Below are 14,273 nucleotides of genomic sequence, written 5' to 3'. Positions count from 1 at the left end.
TCCATAAAATGGGGGGAACAATCACTCCCACTTACTAGGGTGGTTGGGGAGATGCAGAGAACCCAGCACAGAGTGAAGGTAGGGGTGATGCCACAGCTCACAGCCAAGGGGCAGGCACCTTGACTGTTGTCATCCCACATCCCTGGCCACTCTTTCTCATCTCCTTCATTGGCTCTCTTCCTCGTCATCACTCTAGTGCTGGCATGCCTCGCTGCCTGCCCTGTACCCACTCTCTGCTAAGGGAGGTGCCTGCATTAGGACCCCCACAACCGTGCCCTCCTTCGGACTATGATGGGCAGCTGTCCAAGGGCAGGTGATGAGCTATGACTGACATGTCCTGGCTCCAAAAGATCAGCAGGATGGGTCACCGCCCTTCTCTCTGGGATTTAAACTAAAAATGTTGGTGGGGCATCACGTCTAGGTGGCCATAGGCAGGCCACGTAGGAACATGCAGAATCGGTGAGCCAGAGGAAGGAGCAGGAGAGGATGTGCAGGGAGTGGGCAGGCGTGCCGGGGCAACCTCAGGTTTAATGCCATGCAGCCTGGGGGTCCTGGGTTTCAGCTCCCCGGAGGTCCTGGCTGGTCCCTGAATGCCATGTCTTGGGCTGGCTGGAAAGCCCTGATTCTGCCCAGCCACTGAGCCCACTGGGACAGCAGCTTTGTCAAAAGGAAATCAGAGGGTGGGACACTCTCCTCTGTGGAGTCAGCTGAGCTTTTCTCACATAGAAACTCAGGGCCAATGAACAGAGAGTGTCCCTCCCTTTTCCCCAGACAATGCCCCAAGTGTGTCAGGCACCAAATGCCTGTGGGCTCATTCCAGAGCTTCACCAAGGCTGACTCTTCTTCTGGGGTGTTGAGCAGGGGGGTGATGGATGAAGACTGCACTCTAACACATGTGCTCACCACACCCCCAAGGCAGGATAGGGGAACCCCAGGCTGAACAGGTCAGACAACCTGACAGCAAACAGTGCCAGGAGGAGCCACTAGGTGGCCCCCGCTTACCTGTCCAGCCGACCTTCTGCAGGCCTGGGAGCAGATCCTCCTGTTGGCACTTGCCCATGCCGGCTATTGTCACATTCCATTCTCCACCTTTGCTTTGTGGCTTCACTGCCTGCAATGCCTTCTTCCCTGGCATCCAGATGCCCCCGCCTTTGTGGCCTGGCTCATGCCCCTCCTTCTCCAGGATGCCTTCTGTGACCATCCAGAGCACGTACCCAGAACCTCCACGGGCGCTAGCACCCCCCCTCCCTGCACTCAGAATCTCAGTTCAGGGTCCCCCTCTCCAGGATGGTCTTTTGTCTGTGCATAGACATGGCTGGAGTTTACTTCCTCTCCTCAAATTGGAATCACAGACTTGAAGTCCCAGCCACATGCCTGCAAACCTCACAATTCCCCATTAAGAAAGGGGAGGGTGCGATTTCCGGTTCAATGAGGAAACTAGGGCTGGAGAAGACAGGAAATCTGCCCAAGGTCATAGCAGGAAAGTTTGAAACCCGCTCAGGTGCTCCAAAACACTGTCACTCAGAAATTCACAAGAGCCTTTCTGGAGAGGGTGTGTTAACTCTTTGGTACACGTGGGGAAACAGGCTCAGAGAGGCACAGTAGCTTGCCCCAGGCCACACAGCCAGGGCCCTATGTTTTCACCACACTTCTCTGACCAAGCCTGATGGCCCTCCAGGTCACCTGCCAATCCCTTTAATCCACAGGAAAGGGACCCAGAGGGAGGGTGCCACGGGGCCAGGGCTCCAGATGGGTCCCCTGACTCCCAGCCAGTGCTCTGGGATCCTCTCGGGTCCCTGGGCGGCCTCCTGGTGTGTGGCGCAGTGGGGCTGCAGGTGAGGCAGCACAGCGGGGCAGCACAGCGGCCTTGGAAGGAAGAGGAGGCTGCGGACACGCCGCTGGCGGACTGTGAACCCAGCGTCTAGCTGGCGAGTGACGGTCTACTCAGATGACTTGGGGCACAGAGTCCCCGGGCCCCAGCTTTCTGGGTCCAGGGCGCAGCTCCCACCCCCTGGCAGCTTTCTCCGCTAGTGCAGGGCGCGGAGAGGGGCGGGCAGAGGGACGAAGATGGGCCGACAGACTGGCAGCCAGTGGGGGAGAGACGAAGACTGTGCCAGGGAACAGCGTGGCGGGCCAAGGCGCCCCGGGAGCCGGAAAACAGCTTTGGGGAGTGGGAGGGGGCGGGGTGAGCAACGGGGGTGTCTATTCTGCAGCTGGGGAAGCAGAAGATAAGGGGCCGCAGAAAGGGGCAGGGTGGGGGCAGTCAGCCTGGCCCCCGCGGCGCCCGGGGAGGGGCCGGCCAGGAACGCGGCGTCGGGCCGCGTGGGCGCCTCCCGGTCAGAAGCCACAATAGCAGCTCGTTAACGAGGCAAATTAAGGACTTTGTCAATTACCTCCGAAGGCTGCTCCAGGAGGATCCAACGTTTTTTAAAGTACTACTGGTGGGAGGGGTCGACTAAGAAGCCCCCTCCTGGCACAAATCCCTTCTCTGCGGGGCCGAGGAGGAGGCGGGGGCTGAGACGGCGCGGGGCGCGCCTGGGGAACGCGGGCGACCGGCCGGGAGCGCGGGCAGAGCGCCGAGCGGCTCGTCCTCGCGACCGCGGCGCGGGCGGCTGTCGCGGCCACAGGGACCTCCGTTCAGTCCGCCGGGGCAAGGGAGGCGTCGGAGCGGCTTTCCGCCCGCGAGCGCCTGGGCGAGGGTCTGCGGACTCTGGCGGAGGCGCCCACAGGGACGACCTCGCGGGGCGGGGACCGGAGGGGGAGGTCCCAGTGGCAGGAGACTCCAGACCCGGGGCACGTGCCCCAGGGCGCGGACCTCGGAGCCCCGCAGGGGGCGCACTCCGGCGGCGACCCCCAGCCCGCCTGCCCAGCGGGAGGCCTGCGGGAGCCCTGCGCCCTTCGGCAGCCGCCAGGAGAGCGGCTCCGCTCCCGGGAGACGCCCGACGGCCCGGAGGGGGCGCCCGCGAGGCCCGCCCGGCGCCGCGCCCCCGCGCACGGTGAGTTGGCTGGAGTCCGGCCGGGGAGGAAGTTTGTGAGGAGGCGCTGCCGGGGCTTCTTAGGCCCCTCGGGGAGGGGTGGGGGCCGCCTGCCCACGGCGTCTGCTGCCTTCCCGCCGGCCCCGTCCTGCCTCCTTTACCTTGGCCTTTGGGAGGTGGCATGTAACCATCGCAGCCCGCGGGTGTGTGTGTGTGTGTGTGTGTCGGACGGAGACCGGGGGAGCAATAAAAGGCAAAGAGAGTCCGAGACAAAAAAACAAAACAAAAACCGCGGCGATTGAGGAGGGCGGAGGCAGAGGAGCGCGCAGGGGGAGGCGAGGGAGCCGGGAGCGGGCACCGCGCGCAGCGCGAGCGGCTGGCAGGCGAGCGGCTCTCGCGCTCCCGCTCCCGCTCCGGCTCTCACCCGCACATACACACGCGCGCACACACCCGCACACGCACGCCTACTGGCCCGGGCCGCCCCGGCGCGGCGCACCGAGGCGGGATCCGCGAGCAGAAGGCGCCCAGCGCCCGATCCCTCGCTCACCCCGGCGCCTTTGCGCTCCGCAGCGGCGTGCCACGCGTGGCGCCTCCGCCAGTCCTGCCGGAAGATGGTCAACGACCGGTGGAAGACTATGGGCGGCGCTTCCCAACTTGAGGACCGGCCGCGCGACAAGCCGCAGGTACACGCGGGCCAGGGGCGTGGGGACACTCTGGACTCGGGGCTCCGGCTGGCGGGTTGGGCACCCGTGTTGGGGCTAGAGATTGGGGAGCACCCCACGAGGCTCGGAAGGCCGAGCAGGGCGGGCGCCTTCCTCTCCTCCTGCAGAGAAGGCTTGAACTTGGGTTTCGGGTGGGGCGGCACCCCTGCAGGAGGGAGGGCCCCCTTGCGCCTCCACCAGACTCCCGGTTTGCATGTGTGCAAGGGACTCGGGGACCTTTAGTTCACAGTGGGACCAGCTCTTTAGTTCTCTGAGTGCCCTCTCACTGCGGCTCTGTTTCCTTCCCTCTACAATGGGAATCTTACCCACTTACTAAGTCTCTACCCTGTGTGCCACCCTGTGCCAAGGGCCTGGCATGGTAATCTGAGCTTGGGTACCAAGACTCGATTCCCCTTCTCATCTCTTCAGAATTCTCCCACGTTAGCCAGAGCGCTGAAGACAGTAGAGGATCAATAAATATTTGCCTCCTGTGAGAAGGCTGGGTATGGTGATTCTCTGGCTTTGAGGCAGGAGAACAAGGCTCAGGGAGGATTGCGCCTGCTGGAGGCGACACCACTGCTGGGATTTGAACCTGGGTCTGTGGGCGCAAGGTCTGTCCATTCTGCCCATCCTGCTGCCTCTTCAGGGGCAGTGGAGGTGGGCAAGCTTGGAGGGTGCCCAGGGCTGAGCACCGGAAGGGAGTGAGGGCACAGTCCCAAGGGCTAGCCAGAGACGGGGCCAGAGAGGGGAGGCTGAGCAGGGGTGCAGCCCTGGGGCTGCCCCAGGCCAGGCTGCCAAGGGACGGGCAGGCAGGCAAGAAGAGGAGGCCCGCTTGTTGAGGAGACGCTGAGGAGAGGAATTAATGGGCCTGCCCGTTTTAAATTTCAAATTTCTCCCAGACAGATGCCATTGGGAAAGGAACAGTTCGTGTTTGCAGTGGCAGGAGGGGGGCGGCAGGGGCGGGCCTTGGCGGCCCCTCACTCTCAGAAGCTGCAACCTGCTCATTCTGCCTGGAGTGACACTGCTACGGTGTGGGGGCCTAGCCCTCGACAGTTTGCAAAGCTCTTTCCAAATGCTTGCACAACCTCACTTCTTGCAGCAGCCTGGGGGCGAGGCAGGGATGCACATTCCCAAGTCATGGGGTTGGTGGCTCAGAGAGGTAGAGGTGTATGCCCAAGTCACACAGCATGTTAGCGGGAGAGTAAGGATTTAAAGCCAGGTCTGACCCAGAGCCTTTCCTAGTGTCTCCTGGGGTGGCCTGTTCCTTGTTAGGTCAGATCTACACCCAAGCTAACCCCAGATAATGTCTTCTTTTCCTGAGATCTGACTTTCTCCCCTCTGAGCAAGAGCAGTCTTACCTCCTAGACTTCTTGTTCAAGGTCATCCCCAGATTGGCTCATTCTCCCTTCCAATTAGTCCCCGTACAGGTACTGACTGCTTGTCATTTGCCAACCCCTGGTCCCACACCACGCTGCCCATTTCCAAACATTTGCTGTCTCATCTTGTTGGCTGCACTAGGCTCCCCAACACACACACACACACACACACACACACACACACACACACACACGACTTCACTCAGGGAAAACCTACTAAATGCCACCTCCTCCAGGAAGCCTTCCCTGATGCACACTGGCTGTGCCTTGAAATCCCAGCAGCATTTAATCTATGCTGTTTAGCTGCTTTTATCTCACTGCCCTGTGCCCTAGCCCTGAGTCTCTCCTCTATCAGGAGCTCGCTTTGGACACATGCTCCTTCAGGACTCCATCCGGGGTCTCCCCCTGGGCCCAGGCTCCTGTCCTTCCATGCAGCTCAGGTTGAGAGCTGAGGGATATTTGCTGAATTGAACTACATGAAGTCTGGCCAGGAGGAGCTGTGCGAGAGGAGCCAGTAAGTGTTGCTGTGTCTCAAGGGGAGGTTGCGTTTGGGGAATCTGTTTGAAATGTGACTTCAGGGACTCCTGGGCTAGCCCAGTATGCTGCTCCCTGGGGACACATATTCCAGCTGCCACTAGGCCAGGGTCCAGCTGTCTGCCCCTTGGCATCAGAAGTCCGTGAGGGCTTGTGGCCTTGGGGGCCTGGGCTGATATCAAATGCTGCCTTACCTCCCTACTCCTTTGATGACCCAGCACGTAGACAGGCTGTCCCCTATGCCAGGTCCAGGCTTGTCTGAAGCTTTAAATAAGAGGCAAGGCCATTCCTGTGCCATTGTCGAAAGAGAGAGCCTTGACTGCCCTGCTTCCCTCCTGCCCTGCTTCTAGTTTCATCTCATGCTGTGTGACTCTGGGTAAGTTACTCCCCCTCTCTGGGTCTGGGCTTTACCATCTGTAAAATGGAACAGCAATCCCTGCTTTCTCCTCACTTCACAAAGGCTGTTAGGAAGGTCAAGTGAAGTACTGGTGTGTTTTGCAAACTGTAAAGCACTGTACACATGCACCCTCCAAGAGGGTGGTTGTCAAAGCAGCCTGTCCCCTTTCACAGGTTGTCAGTGTCCTGATTGCCCCTCTGCCCACCAGGGAAAGTAGTCTGACCACCCAGCTCCCACCAGAAGGGACTGGCTGAGGTCTTTAACTGGGCCCTTCCTCCAGGAGAACAGATGCCAAGGCCACAGTCCAGGGACCAGCCAGCCCCATCTCCACCATTCTTGTTTCTTAGTCACAACCACCCTGGGAGGTTGGCAGCGGGGATGATTGACAAATGAGGAAACTGAGGCTTAGAGAGCTGGAGCCGTGAACCAAAGCAGGGTCCTCTCAGGTGGGAAGACGAAGGGAAGAGAAGCTGGCTGTCCTTGTCTTGTTCACCCTGCTCATGTAATTCCCACGGAGCGGGCTCCAGTGTCTGGGCTGCGTGGTGCCTGGATAATCACAGCACCCACTGCCAATGAAGGAGCTGTGTCCAAGCGTCACCTTTTCCGGGGACCGCCTCAGGCTAGTCTCTCTCAGGCCCTTCTGGCCTCAGCTCATTTGCTGGATGACCTTGGACAAGACGCCGACTTCGTTAGCGCATGCTTTCTCCCGGTGCAGAATGAAGGGGCTCGCACACCCTTGGGCAGAAGAGGACCGTGGGATATTTGCCAGGAGTTTGCTCAGATGAAAGGATCTGGAAACAGACATGGTTCTAGTTCTGGAGTGTGGATCAGGAAGTCACTGTAACTGTCTCCTCCAGGGGCACCTCGTTTCTGAGCAGTCCCCAACCCAAGCCACCCACCCCACAGGGGGGTCCATATCTAACCTCTAGAGGCAATACCTCTTCGTACTTTCCAAACTTCCCAAAAACATTCCAGAAAAAAAAGGAATTCTCATTGAGAAGTTCTTCGTGATGTCTAACCTAAACCCTGCTGCATTTAATTCACTCAGTGACACTTACAGAATCCTGCCTTAGCTGGGAGATACAGCCAGCCATAAACCTGTGCCTCGGGGAACGTAGAGTCTTGCGGGGGGCGGGGCGGGGAACAAACTCAAGAGTCAGGTGTCATCACAAAGCATGATGGGTGCGATAACAAAAAAGACACCTCTTTTGTCTTGGTCCCAGGGGTGTGGGTTGAGGTCACTGTTAGGCATGGTTAGGAGAGGAGAAGGATGACGTAGGGAAGAGCCCACGGGGGGCTATGAGTCAAGGGTTCCTCCCCCCTCCTGTCTTTCCCGAGCCCTCCTCTGGGCCCTGGCTCTGCCCACAGAGCTCACCACCTAGCCGGGTGGTGTGGCTGTGATGGAAAAGGTGGGGACGGGAGAGGGCAGAGCGCTTCCCGGAGGAGGTGACATTTAAGCAGAACAGCATTTACCAGATCTGTCCTTGAGGGAGAGCAAGGTGTGTGGGGGGAAATGAATGGAGCCAGGCAGGTGGAGAGAACAGGTCGGGGATGACAAGATGGGGCTGGGGGCTGGGGGTGAAAGCCTGCAGGTGTCCTCGGCCAAGCGCTCAGAGAACAGGCCCACAGGCCCTCTTCCCAAGTCTTTGGGACCCCAGAAGCAGAACAACCAACCCCTTACCCTAGGGGGTGTCCAGGGCCCCCCACCCCCTGCCAGGGCCAGGGGCTCAGAGTTCAGCCCAGGTCAGGAGGCATTTGCCAGGGTGGGAGCAGATGTGGGCTCCTGTGGAGAGGTGAGGAGGACTCCCCGAGGGTCTGGGCCTGCCGCCCTCCCACTGACCCCCATAAGTCCCAACCTGAAGCCCCACGGTGTGTTTCCATCATGAACAGCCATCCTACCTTTGGCTGGGGTGCTCCTAGGAGATGGGCACTGGGAGCGGCTTGAACCTACATCCCACCTTGCCTGGCCTCCCCCTGGAGGGGTGCTCTTCTTCCTACTTTGGCACGAGGAGTATAGTCTCGGTCCAGCCAGGGGATCACCGCCACCCAGCTTCCTTAGATAACAAGGGAGAAGGCAGGGTGCTGGCTGGGGCAGGAGTGGCCAGCGGAGCACCCACCGAGGCCGTGAAGCCCTTCCTCCCGAGCCCTGTTTCCTCTGCCAAACCCCACAGCCGCCTCTGGAGGCTGGGGACGCGGGAGGCAGCCGGGACAGATACCACCCCTCAACCGAAGCCCCTCTGGGACTTCCCACCTCCTGCCTCCCTGGCACGAGCCCATCTTGTCCCCCCCATGGTCAGGACTTCCTGGGCAGCCCGAGTCACACGGGGGACGCAGTCACATCCCTCCAGCTGGGCACTCACACAGGTGGCTGGGGTAGCAGGGGGGTCGAGCCTCAGGTTCCTGCGCCTCTCGTGCCCTCTGCCTGCGGTACCTTCCCGTCTCCACTCCTCCGCCCTGGAAGTGGGGTCTGTTTGCACCCACCCACCTCTGGCAGACCCCAGAGTGTGTGCCCCTGCCACGGCTACAGGCTGATTAATAAGCTCCATCACATGGCAGGCTCGGCTGGGCTGCTCGCTGCCCAGAGCCCCCCTTATTATCTCGGGCAGATTTCTTTGCGAGGCACGTCAACGGCAACCTATAAAAGCGAGCAGTACTTCATGTTTAAGCTGATCTCTGAAGACTAATTGTCCTCTGCTGAGTGGCCCGTTTCATCTCCAAGCCCCTGCCCCTCAGGGACCCCCTGCAGCTTTCTCGAGCCCTTCCCCTTCTCTGTGCCCTCTGCCTTCCTACCAGGGACCAGGGGCTTGGGTGGAAGTGGGTGCCTGAGAGGGCTGGGGCCCTGAGGACACAAAGGGGACATGCCTGGCCACCGTGCCTCGCCAGCTGGGGACCTTACTGCTCCTCAGTTGGAGGACATCGCTCTGAACTGCTCAGAGCGAGGAATCTCCCGATGGACTCGGGCCTGACAGACACTTACTTGCTGACACAGAGCTTTGTCTCTCACACCCCAGTCACACTCCAGGTGGAGGAAAGGGCGTTGTGGGGTCGCTCAGCAAGCAGCCTGGGCACAGACGGTGCGATTCTGGAGTCACCGGCCCTGGGTTCAATGCTGGCTCTCCCATTTGCCTCCCGTCTGACCATGGGCGAGGTCTTCCGCTCTCTGAGCCTCAGTTTTCCCATCTGCAAAATGAACCTACCTGTAGCAGGAGGTGTTAGGGAGGGAACACTGCGTAGTCAAGCAATGGCAGTGTTGGCAGAAGCTGCTGATTGCAGTGACTGGGGAATCCTGCAGGTTGCCTTTATTCCGTGTCAGGCCATCAGAGGGTCAGAGGCGGCCCTGCCTCAGGGTCCAGGCCTCAGCATGGAGGTCACGGGCCTCACTTTGCCAAGCACTGTAGGTCCCGGGGCCTCCCCCTCCTCCCCACGTCAGCATGGCCATGGAATAATGAGCTATCCATCTGCTCTTCTCGTCATCCAACAACCAGCTGCCCTATGCCAGGCGGTGAGCAGGTCCCTGTCCTTGGGGGAGCTCATGGTCCAGGGCAAGTTTCCTGGGCCTGGGATTGTCAGCTTCTGAATTTTCCCTGTGTACACATGAGATTCCATGGCCCCCAAAGAGGTTAAGAATCACAGCCCATGGGACATGAACTTCCCATGGGACAGGGCTGGAACGCTGTCTGCCCCTACCGCCTCGGGGACTGGCCCAGAGCCTGGCTCATGAGGTCACCAGTGAATGTTGATGGATGTTTGAATGAGTGGGATGAAACCACAGGCAATGACTATCTTGATAAATGCCACCATGGGGAGAGCAAGGGCTGTGGGAGCACGGAGGGGGACCCTCTTCCAAACTGGGAGGAGGACTGAAGAAACAGTCAAGGGAGGCTTCCTGGAAGAGGTGGCATTTAGCTGAGCCCTGAAGGGAGAAAGCGAGTTAGGCTGGTGTAAGAGAAGCAGGGAAGTGGATATCTCGGGCCAAGGGAGCCGCCTGTGCAGAGCTGACCACCTGCAGGTCTGGCTGTAGAAATCGTCTAGCGATGAGGAACCCCTATGGGTGTGCCCCCCTGGGGCCTGTGTGGGTGTGGAAAGAGAAGGATGGAGCTAGTCCTGGGGGCAGTGAGGCCCCATCACTGCAGGAGCAGGCTAAGGATTCTTTCCCTCATCTCATCAATAATAGACCCCTTCCTTGGGGGTCGGCTAGTCCACCTGCCCCCATCCTCCTCTGGTACCAAGTAGGAAATTCAGGAGTTACTTGTAGAATTTGAATTTATGGAAAAGAAGCTGTTTGCTCTACCATATTTTCTCGTAGTAAGACCTCTTATATGATGTAATAGGAATCACTATTTTATGTATCTCAAAGGAAGGGAGGGAGGAAGGGAGGTAGGGAGGAAATCTGTGGATTACAGTAAAATGGCCCCCAATGTCAGAGATGTTAAAATGTGAATAAAAGAGAAAGTGCATCCTAGCATCAATAACACACAAAAATAACACTTTGGGTGGAAAATAAAAAACCAAACACCTCTAGATGCTCTGTGTACACTGATCATGAGCTAATACAGTCGCTAATATTTACTGCATGAGAACACCGTGCCAGGAGTGGTGCTAAGTGCTTCCGTATACTAACGCGTTTAAAGACGCATCTCCCATTTAGAAAGTTGAACATGTGGGGGAAATTCAACCATACAAGGTGGCTGGCCCTGTGAGGAGGCAGAAGGCTGGGGATCTAGCCTGAGCTCTGCTTCTGATTTGCTGTGTGACTCGGGGCAAGCCCCTCACCCTCTCTGGGCCTCAGTTTCCCCATGTGTCAGATGCTCAGTGGCGTTCTCCAAGCTCCCTTTTGGGCCGTGAGTGATTCGGTCCAGTGGGTCTGGATTTGCCACTATGTCACGGTGCCTCCTTTAATTCCGAGCTGCACTTGTGTTTCAGCTTCCCTCGGCCCCACTGCACCCCGAACCCAGTTTTTACCTCGCTTGTTGCCTCCATTTTTTTGTCCGCGTTGCCTCTTTGCCTGTTCTGGGAGACATGGCTGCCCTGTTGCCCTAGCCCTCACCTCCTTAGAGGGAGGGTGGCCCCTTTCCTCTTTCGTGGTTCACAGCCACTTCGGTGTTTATGGTATTTATTCTACCTGTTCTGTGGTGAGAGGAGGGAGAGGAAGGAGACAGGACGGGGAGGGGGGTGAGGGGAAGTGCTTGGGGGGCCACCCTGTGCCTGGGGACTCATGCAGCCTCATGAGCCTGCACAGGCTTTGGAACTTGGGATGTGGGTGCTCCAGGTTGAAAGGGCCCTTCAGTGACAGGCTCCCACTATCCCAAGGCACTCATTGCTCTGTGATAGCACGTCGATTTGTAGCAGCAGTGCTGTCACCCTGAGTCACCAAGCACCCATGTGTGCAGTGGGGCCCATTTTACAGGTGAAGACGTTGAGGTCCCTCACCCAAAGTCAACCCTTGGGAAATGGCTGTGTGGGGACCTGAGCTGAGCCCATCTGGCTGCAGAGCTGATGTGCTCACCAGACCCAGTGGGCTCGGTGGGGGAAGACATCTCTGTCCCCAAGATGGCCACCTGGGGCAGGGCAGGCGAGAGGAAAGGGTCACCCTCTCCATCCATCTCCCCATCTCTCTGCCTCTGTTTCTCTTTTCATTCTCTCCCTCTCTGCCTCTGGGCATCTCTCCCTCTTGCTCTCTCTTTGGTGTGTCCCCATCTCTCTGTCTCTCACCTCTGTCACTGTACAACTCCCCCACTGTCCCCAAGAAGGGCAAACTCGGAGCCTGGCCCAGGTCTCACAAGGCACGAGGGCCCGTCCTGCGGCTGCCTGAGCCCTCACTGGGCAGAGCTGGAGGCCCAGGTCCGCCCCTGACGCTGCCCCTTCCTTCTCTCTCCTGTCTGTCCGTCTGTCTGTCTGTCTTTGCCCACGTACCCTGGTGGCCTGCAGCGTCCGGGCTGTAGCTACGTGCTGTGCGCAGTGCTGCTCTCCCTGGTTGTGCTGCTGGCTGTCACGGTCACCGGCGCCGTGCTCTTCCTGAACCACGCCCACGCGCCAGGCACGGCCCCCCCACCCGTTGTCAGCACTGGGCCAGCCGGTGCCAACAGCGCCCTGGTCACGGTGGAGAGGGCCGACAGCTCGCACCTCAGCATTGTCATTGACCCGCGCTGCCCTGACCTGGCCGATGGCTTCGCCCGCCTGGAGGGTGTCCAGGCCTCCGTGCTGCAGGCGCTGACCGAGCACCAGGCCGAGCCGCGGCTGGTGGGCGAACAGGAGCAGGAGCTGCTGGACACGCTGGCTGACCAGCTGCCCCGGCTGCTGGCCCGGGCCTCCGAGCTGCAGGCAGAGTGCATGGGGCTGCGGAAGGAGCATGGCACGCTGGGCCAGGGGCTCAGTGCCCTGCAGAGCGAGCAGGCCCGCCTCATCCAGGTAAGGGGCAGGGTCCGAGCTTGAGGTCTCGGCGGGAGGGTGGGGTTGCTGCCACCATGGGCCAACCCTGTGCTGGACACTCGGCATCACGGAATCCCCAAGTGCCCAGCTATTCATACAGATGACCCACACGGCTCATGGTGGCAGGATACAAACCGTCTCCTGCATGCCACCCTGGGAACCCTGGTGTTTGGGTGGCCTGTGTGGCATCCAGCAGAGGTCAGATCCAGGCCTGGTGAGGCCAGACACGGCCTTCATCAGTAGCAAACTGAGGTTCAAGTCATATGGTCAATTAATTGGTGGTAAGCCCCCTGGCCAGAGCCAGGCCCCCCTCCCCATTTACTGCCATTCGATGCCCGAAGTTTCCAGTTGAGGTAGCCAAACCAGACCCTCAGCCTGGCCCCACCACCTCTGCCTCACCGACGCCCCCCAAGCCAGCCAGGCCCTAGGAAGTGCTGGGTAGATCTGGGGGGAGAGTTTCCGGCTTCACTGTGCCTGAAGCACAGCAAGAAATACAGTGCTCCTAGATACGGGGATTTCGGGGGTGGGCATCTCATTAGCCTTATACCATTTCTCAGGAGAGAAAACAAAGGCCCAGAAAGGGACCATGGGTATAGTGGCCAGGTCAGGCCTGGCAGCTGGCCTCCCGGTGTCCTGTCCAGCCTCCAGCCCCGTACTCTGTCACCTCTGTGACTCAGGTCCTTAGGGACTAGGAGGTGAGCTCTGCCCCCACCAGTGGCCTCAGCCCCTTCTGGACACCAGAGATGACGAGGCATTCGGTCACCCAACCGCCCATGAGCAATGGCCCTTTTCCCGCCCTCTGAAGGCTACAGCTGGAGGAATTACAGGGCTTGTCATCCTGTCTGGGTGACTCGGGTGGGGTGGGTGTGGGGTGCTCAGCCCCCTTGCTGCTTGCTCCCCCTCGGTCTGCACATCCACGCCCCCCATCAGCAGGGCTCAGGAGACCTCCAGGCTGTCTGAGAGATCTGCCTCCTCCCCCCACACCCCTGCCTTGCTCTCCACATGGCTCAGCCCCTGGTCAGCTAGGCCCGGCCCAGGGACGCCTCACCCTTAGGGCTGGGGTAGAGGATTGGAGGAGGGGTCTCAGGGTCTCCACCACCCATCCAAGCAGAGGCCTACAGCTGTTCCCACAAGACTAATAGATTTTCTGGGCCAGGAGTACCTTGGCTCACCTGATATATTTACTCCTCAAAGGAATGTATAATTTGACTCATCTCCCAGAGACCCAGGGTGATTTCAGAGACCATGTGCCTTGCAGAGCCACGTTGCCTAGCTTCGAGCTCTTCTCCACGCTTCCCAGACCCTCAGCTGATCAACCCAGACCTGGGTTTCTCAAAGCAGTACCCATGGGCACCCCTGTCAGAATTGCCAGAGCTACTTGTTAAAAGGCACATCCCTGGGCCTCATCCCAAATCACCACCCTTCCTGCCCCGGGTACCAACCACTCAGTAAGCACCAGGGTGACTCACGTACACAAACGTCTGAGGCCCCCTGGCTCAGGAGCAGCAGGGCTGAGCAGTTCTGCCCTCAGGATTTAAGTGCCAGCTGTGGGAGCTTGGGCATGTCAGGTGCCCTCGCAGGCATGGGTCTCCTCACCTGCAAAATAGGGATAACAGTCCATGCCTTGTACGGGGCTCGGCTGGAGTCTAGCTCTTGTGAGATGCTGCCTGCTCTTTGGCATCTCTTATCATTACGCTGGAAATGGTTTGTAAACTGAAGTTTCAGTCCCCACTGAAAATCCCTTTTACAATAGTATGACGGGAACCACCGCGGCTGGGCCCACCCCCGTGTGCTAATAAGCACTTCCTGGCAGAGTAGCCCCAGGAGGTGGCGATCGTGACCCCATTCTATGGAGGGCCGA

The 14,273-nt window shown here is 59.4% G+C and overlaps 1 protein-coding gene across 2 annotated transcripts in view; it reads left to right on the top strand.

Annotated features, from left to right (window-relative positions):
- The first annotated feature begins 2,281 nt into the window (after positions 1–2,281).
- The window catches only part of FIBCD1 (fibrinogen C domain containing 1), a 33,905-nt gene continuing 21,913 nt past the window's right edge, over positions 2,282–14,273 (top strand). Inside the window, exons 1-3 of one of the 2 annotated variants that reach the window (XM_081066885.1) lie at positions 2,282–2,996; positions 3,546–3,658; positions 11,912–12,391. In XM_081066885.1, the coding sequence (XP_080923011.1) occupies positions 3,587–3,658; positions 11,912–12,391 (552 nt within the window). In that variant the 5' untranslated portion in view covers positions 2,282–2,996; positions 3,546–3,586. Of the gene's footprint in view, positions 2,997–3,159; positions 3,179–3,545; positions 3,659–11,911; positions 12,392–14,273 lie in introns of those variants that run through there. The other variant, XM_081066886.1, reaches the window with a different exon arrangement.

Source organism: Rhinolophus hipposideros (genome assembly GCF_964194185.1).
Source record: "Rhinolophus hipposideros genome assembly, chromosome: 11".
Lineage (NCBI taxonomy): Eukaryota > Metazoa > Chordata > Mammalia > Chiroptera > Rhinolophidae > Rhinolophus > Rhinolophus hipposideros.
Note: the sequence above shows the minus strand (reverse complement) of the source record. Positions and strands in the feature narration are given on the sequence as shown.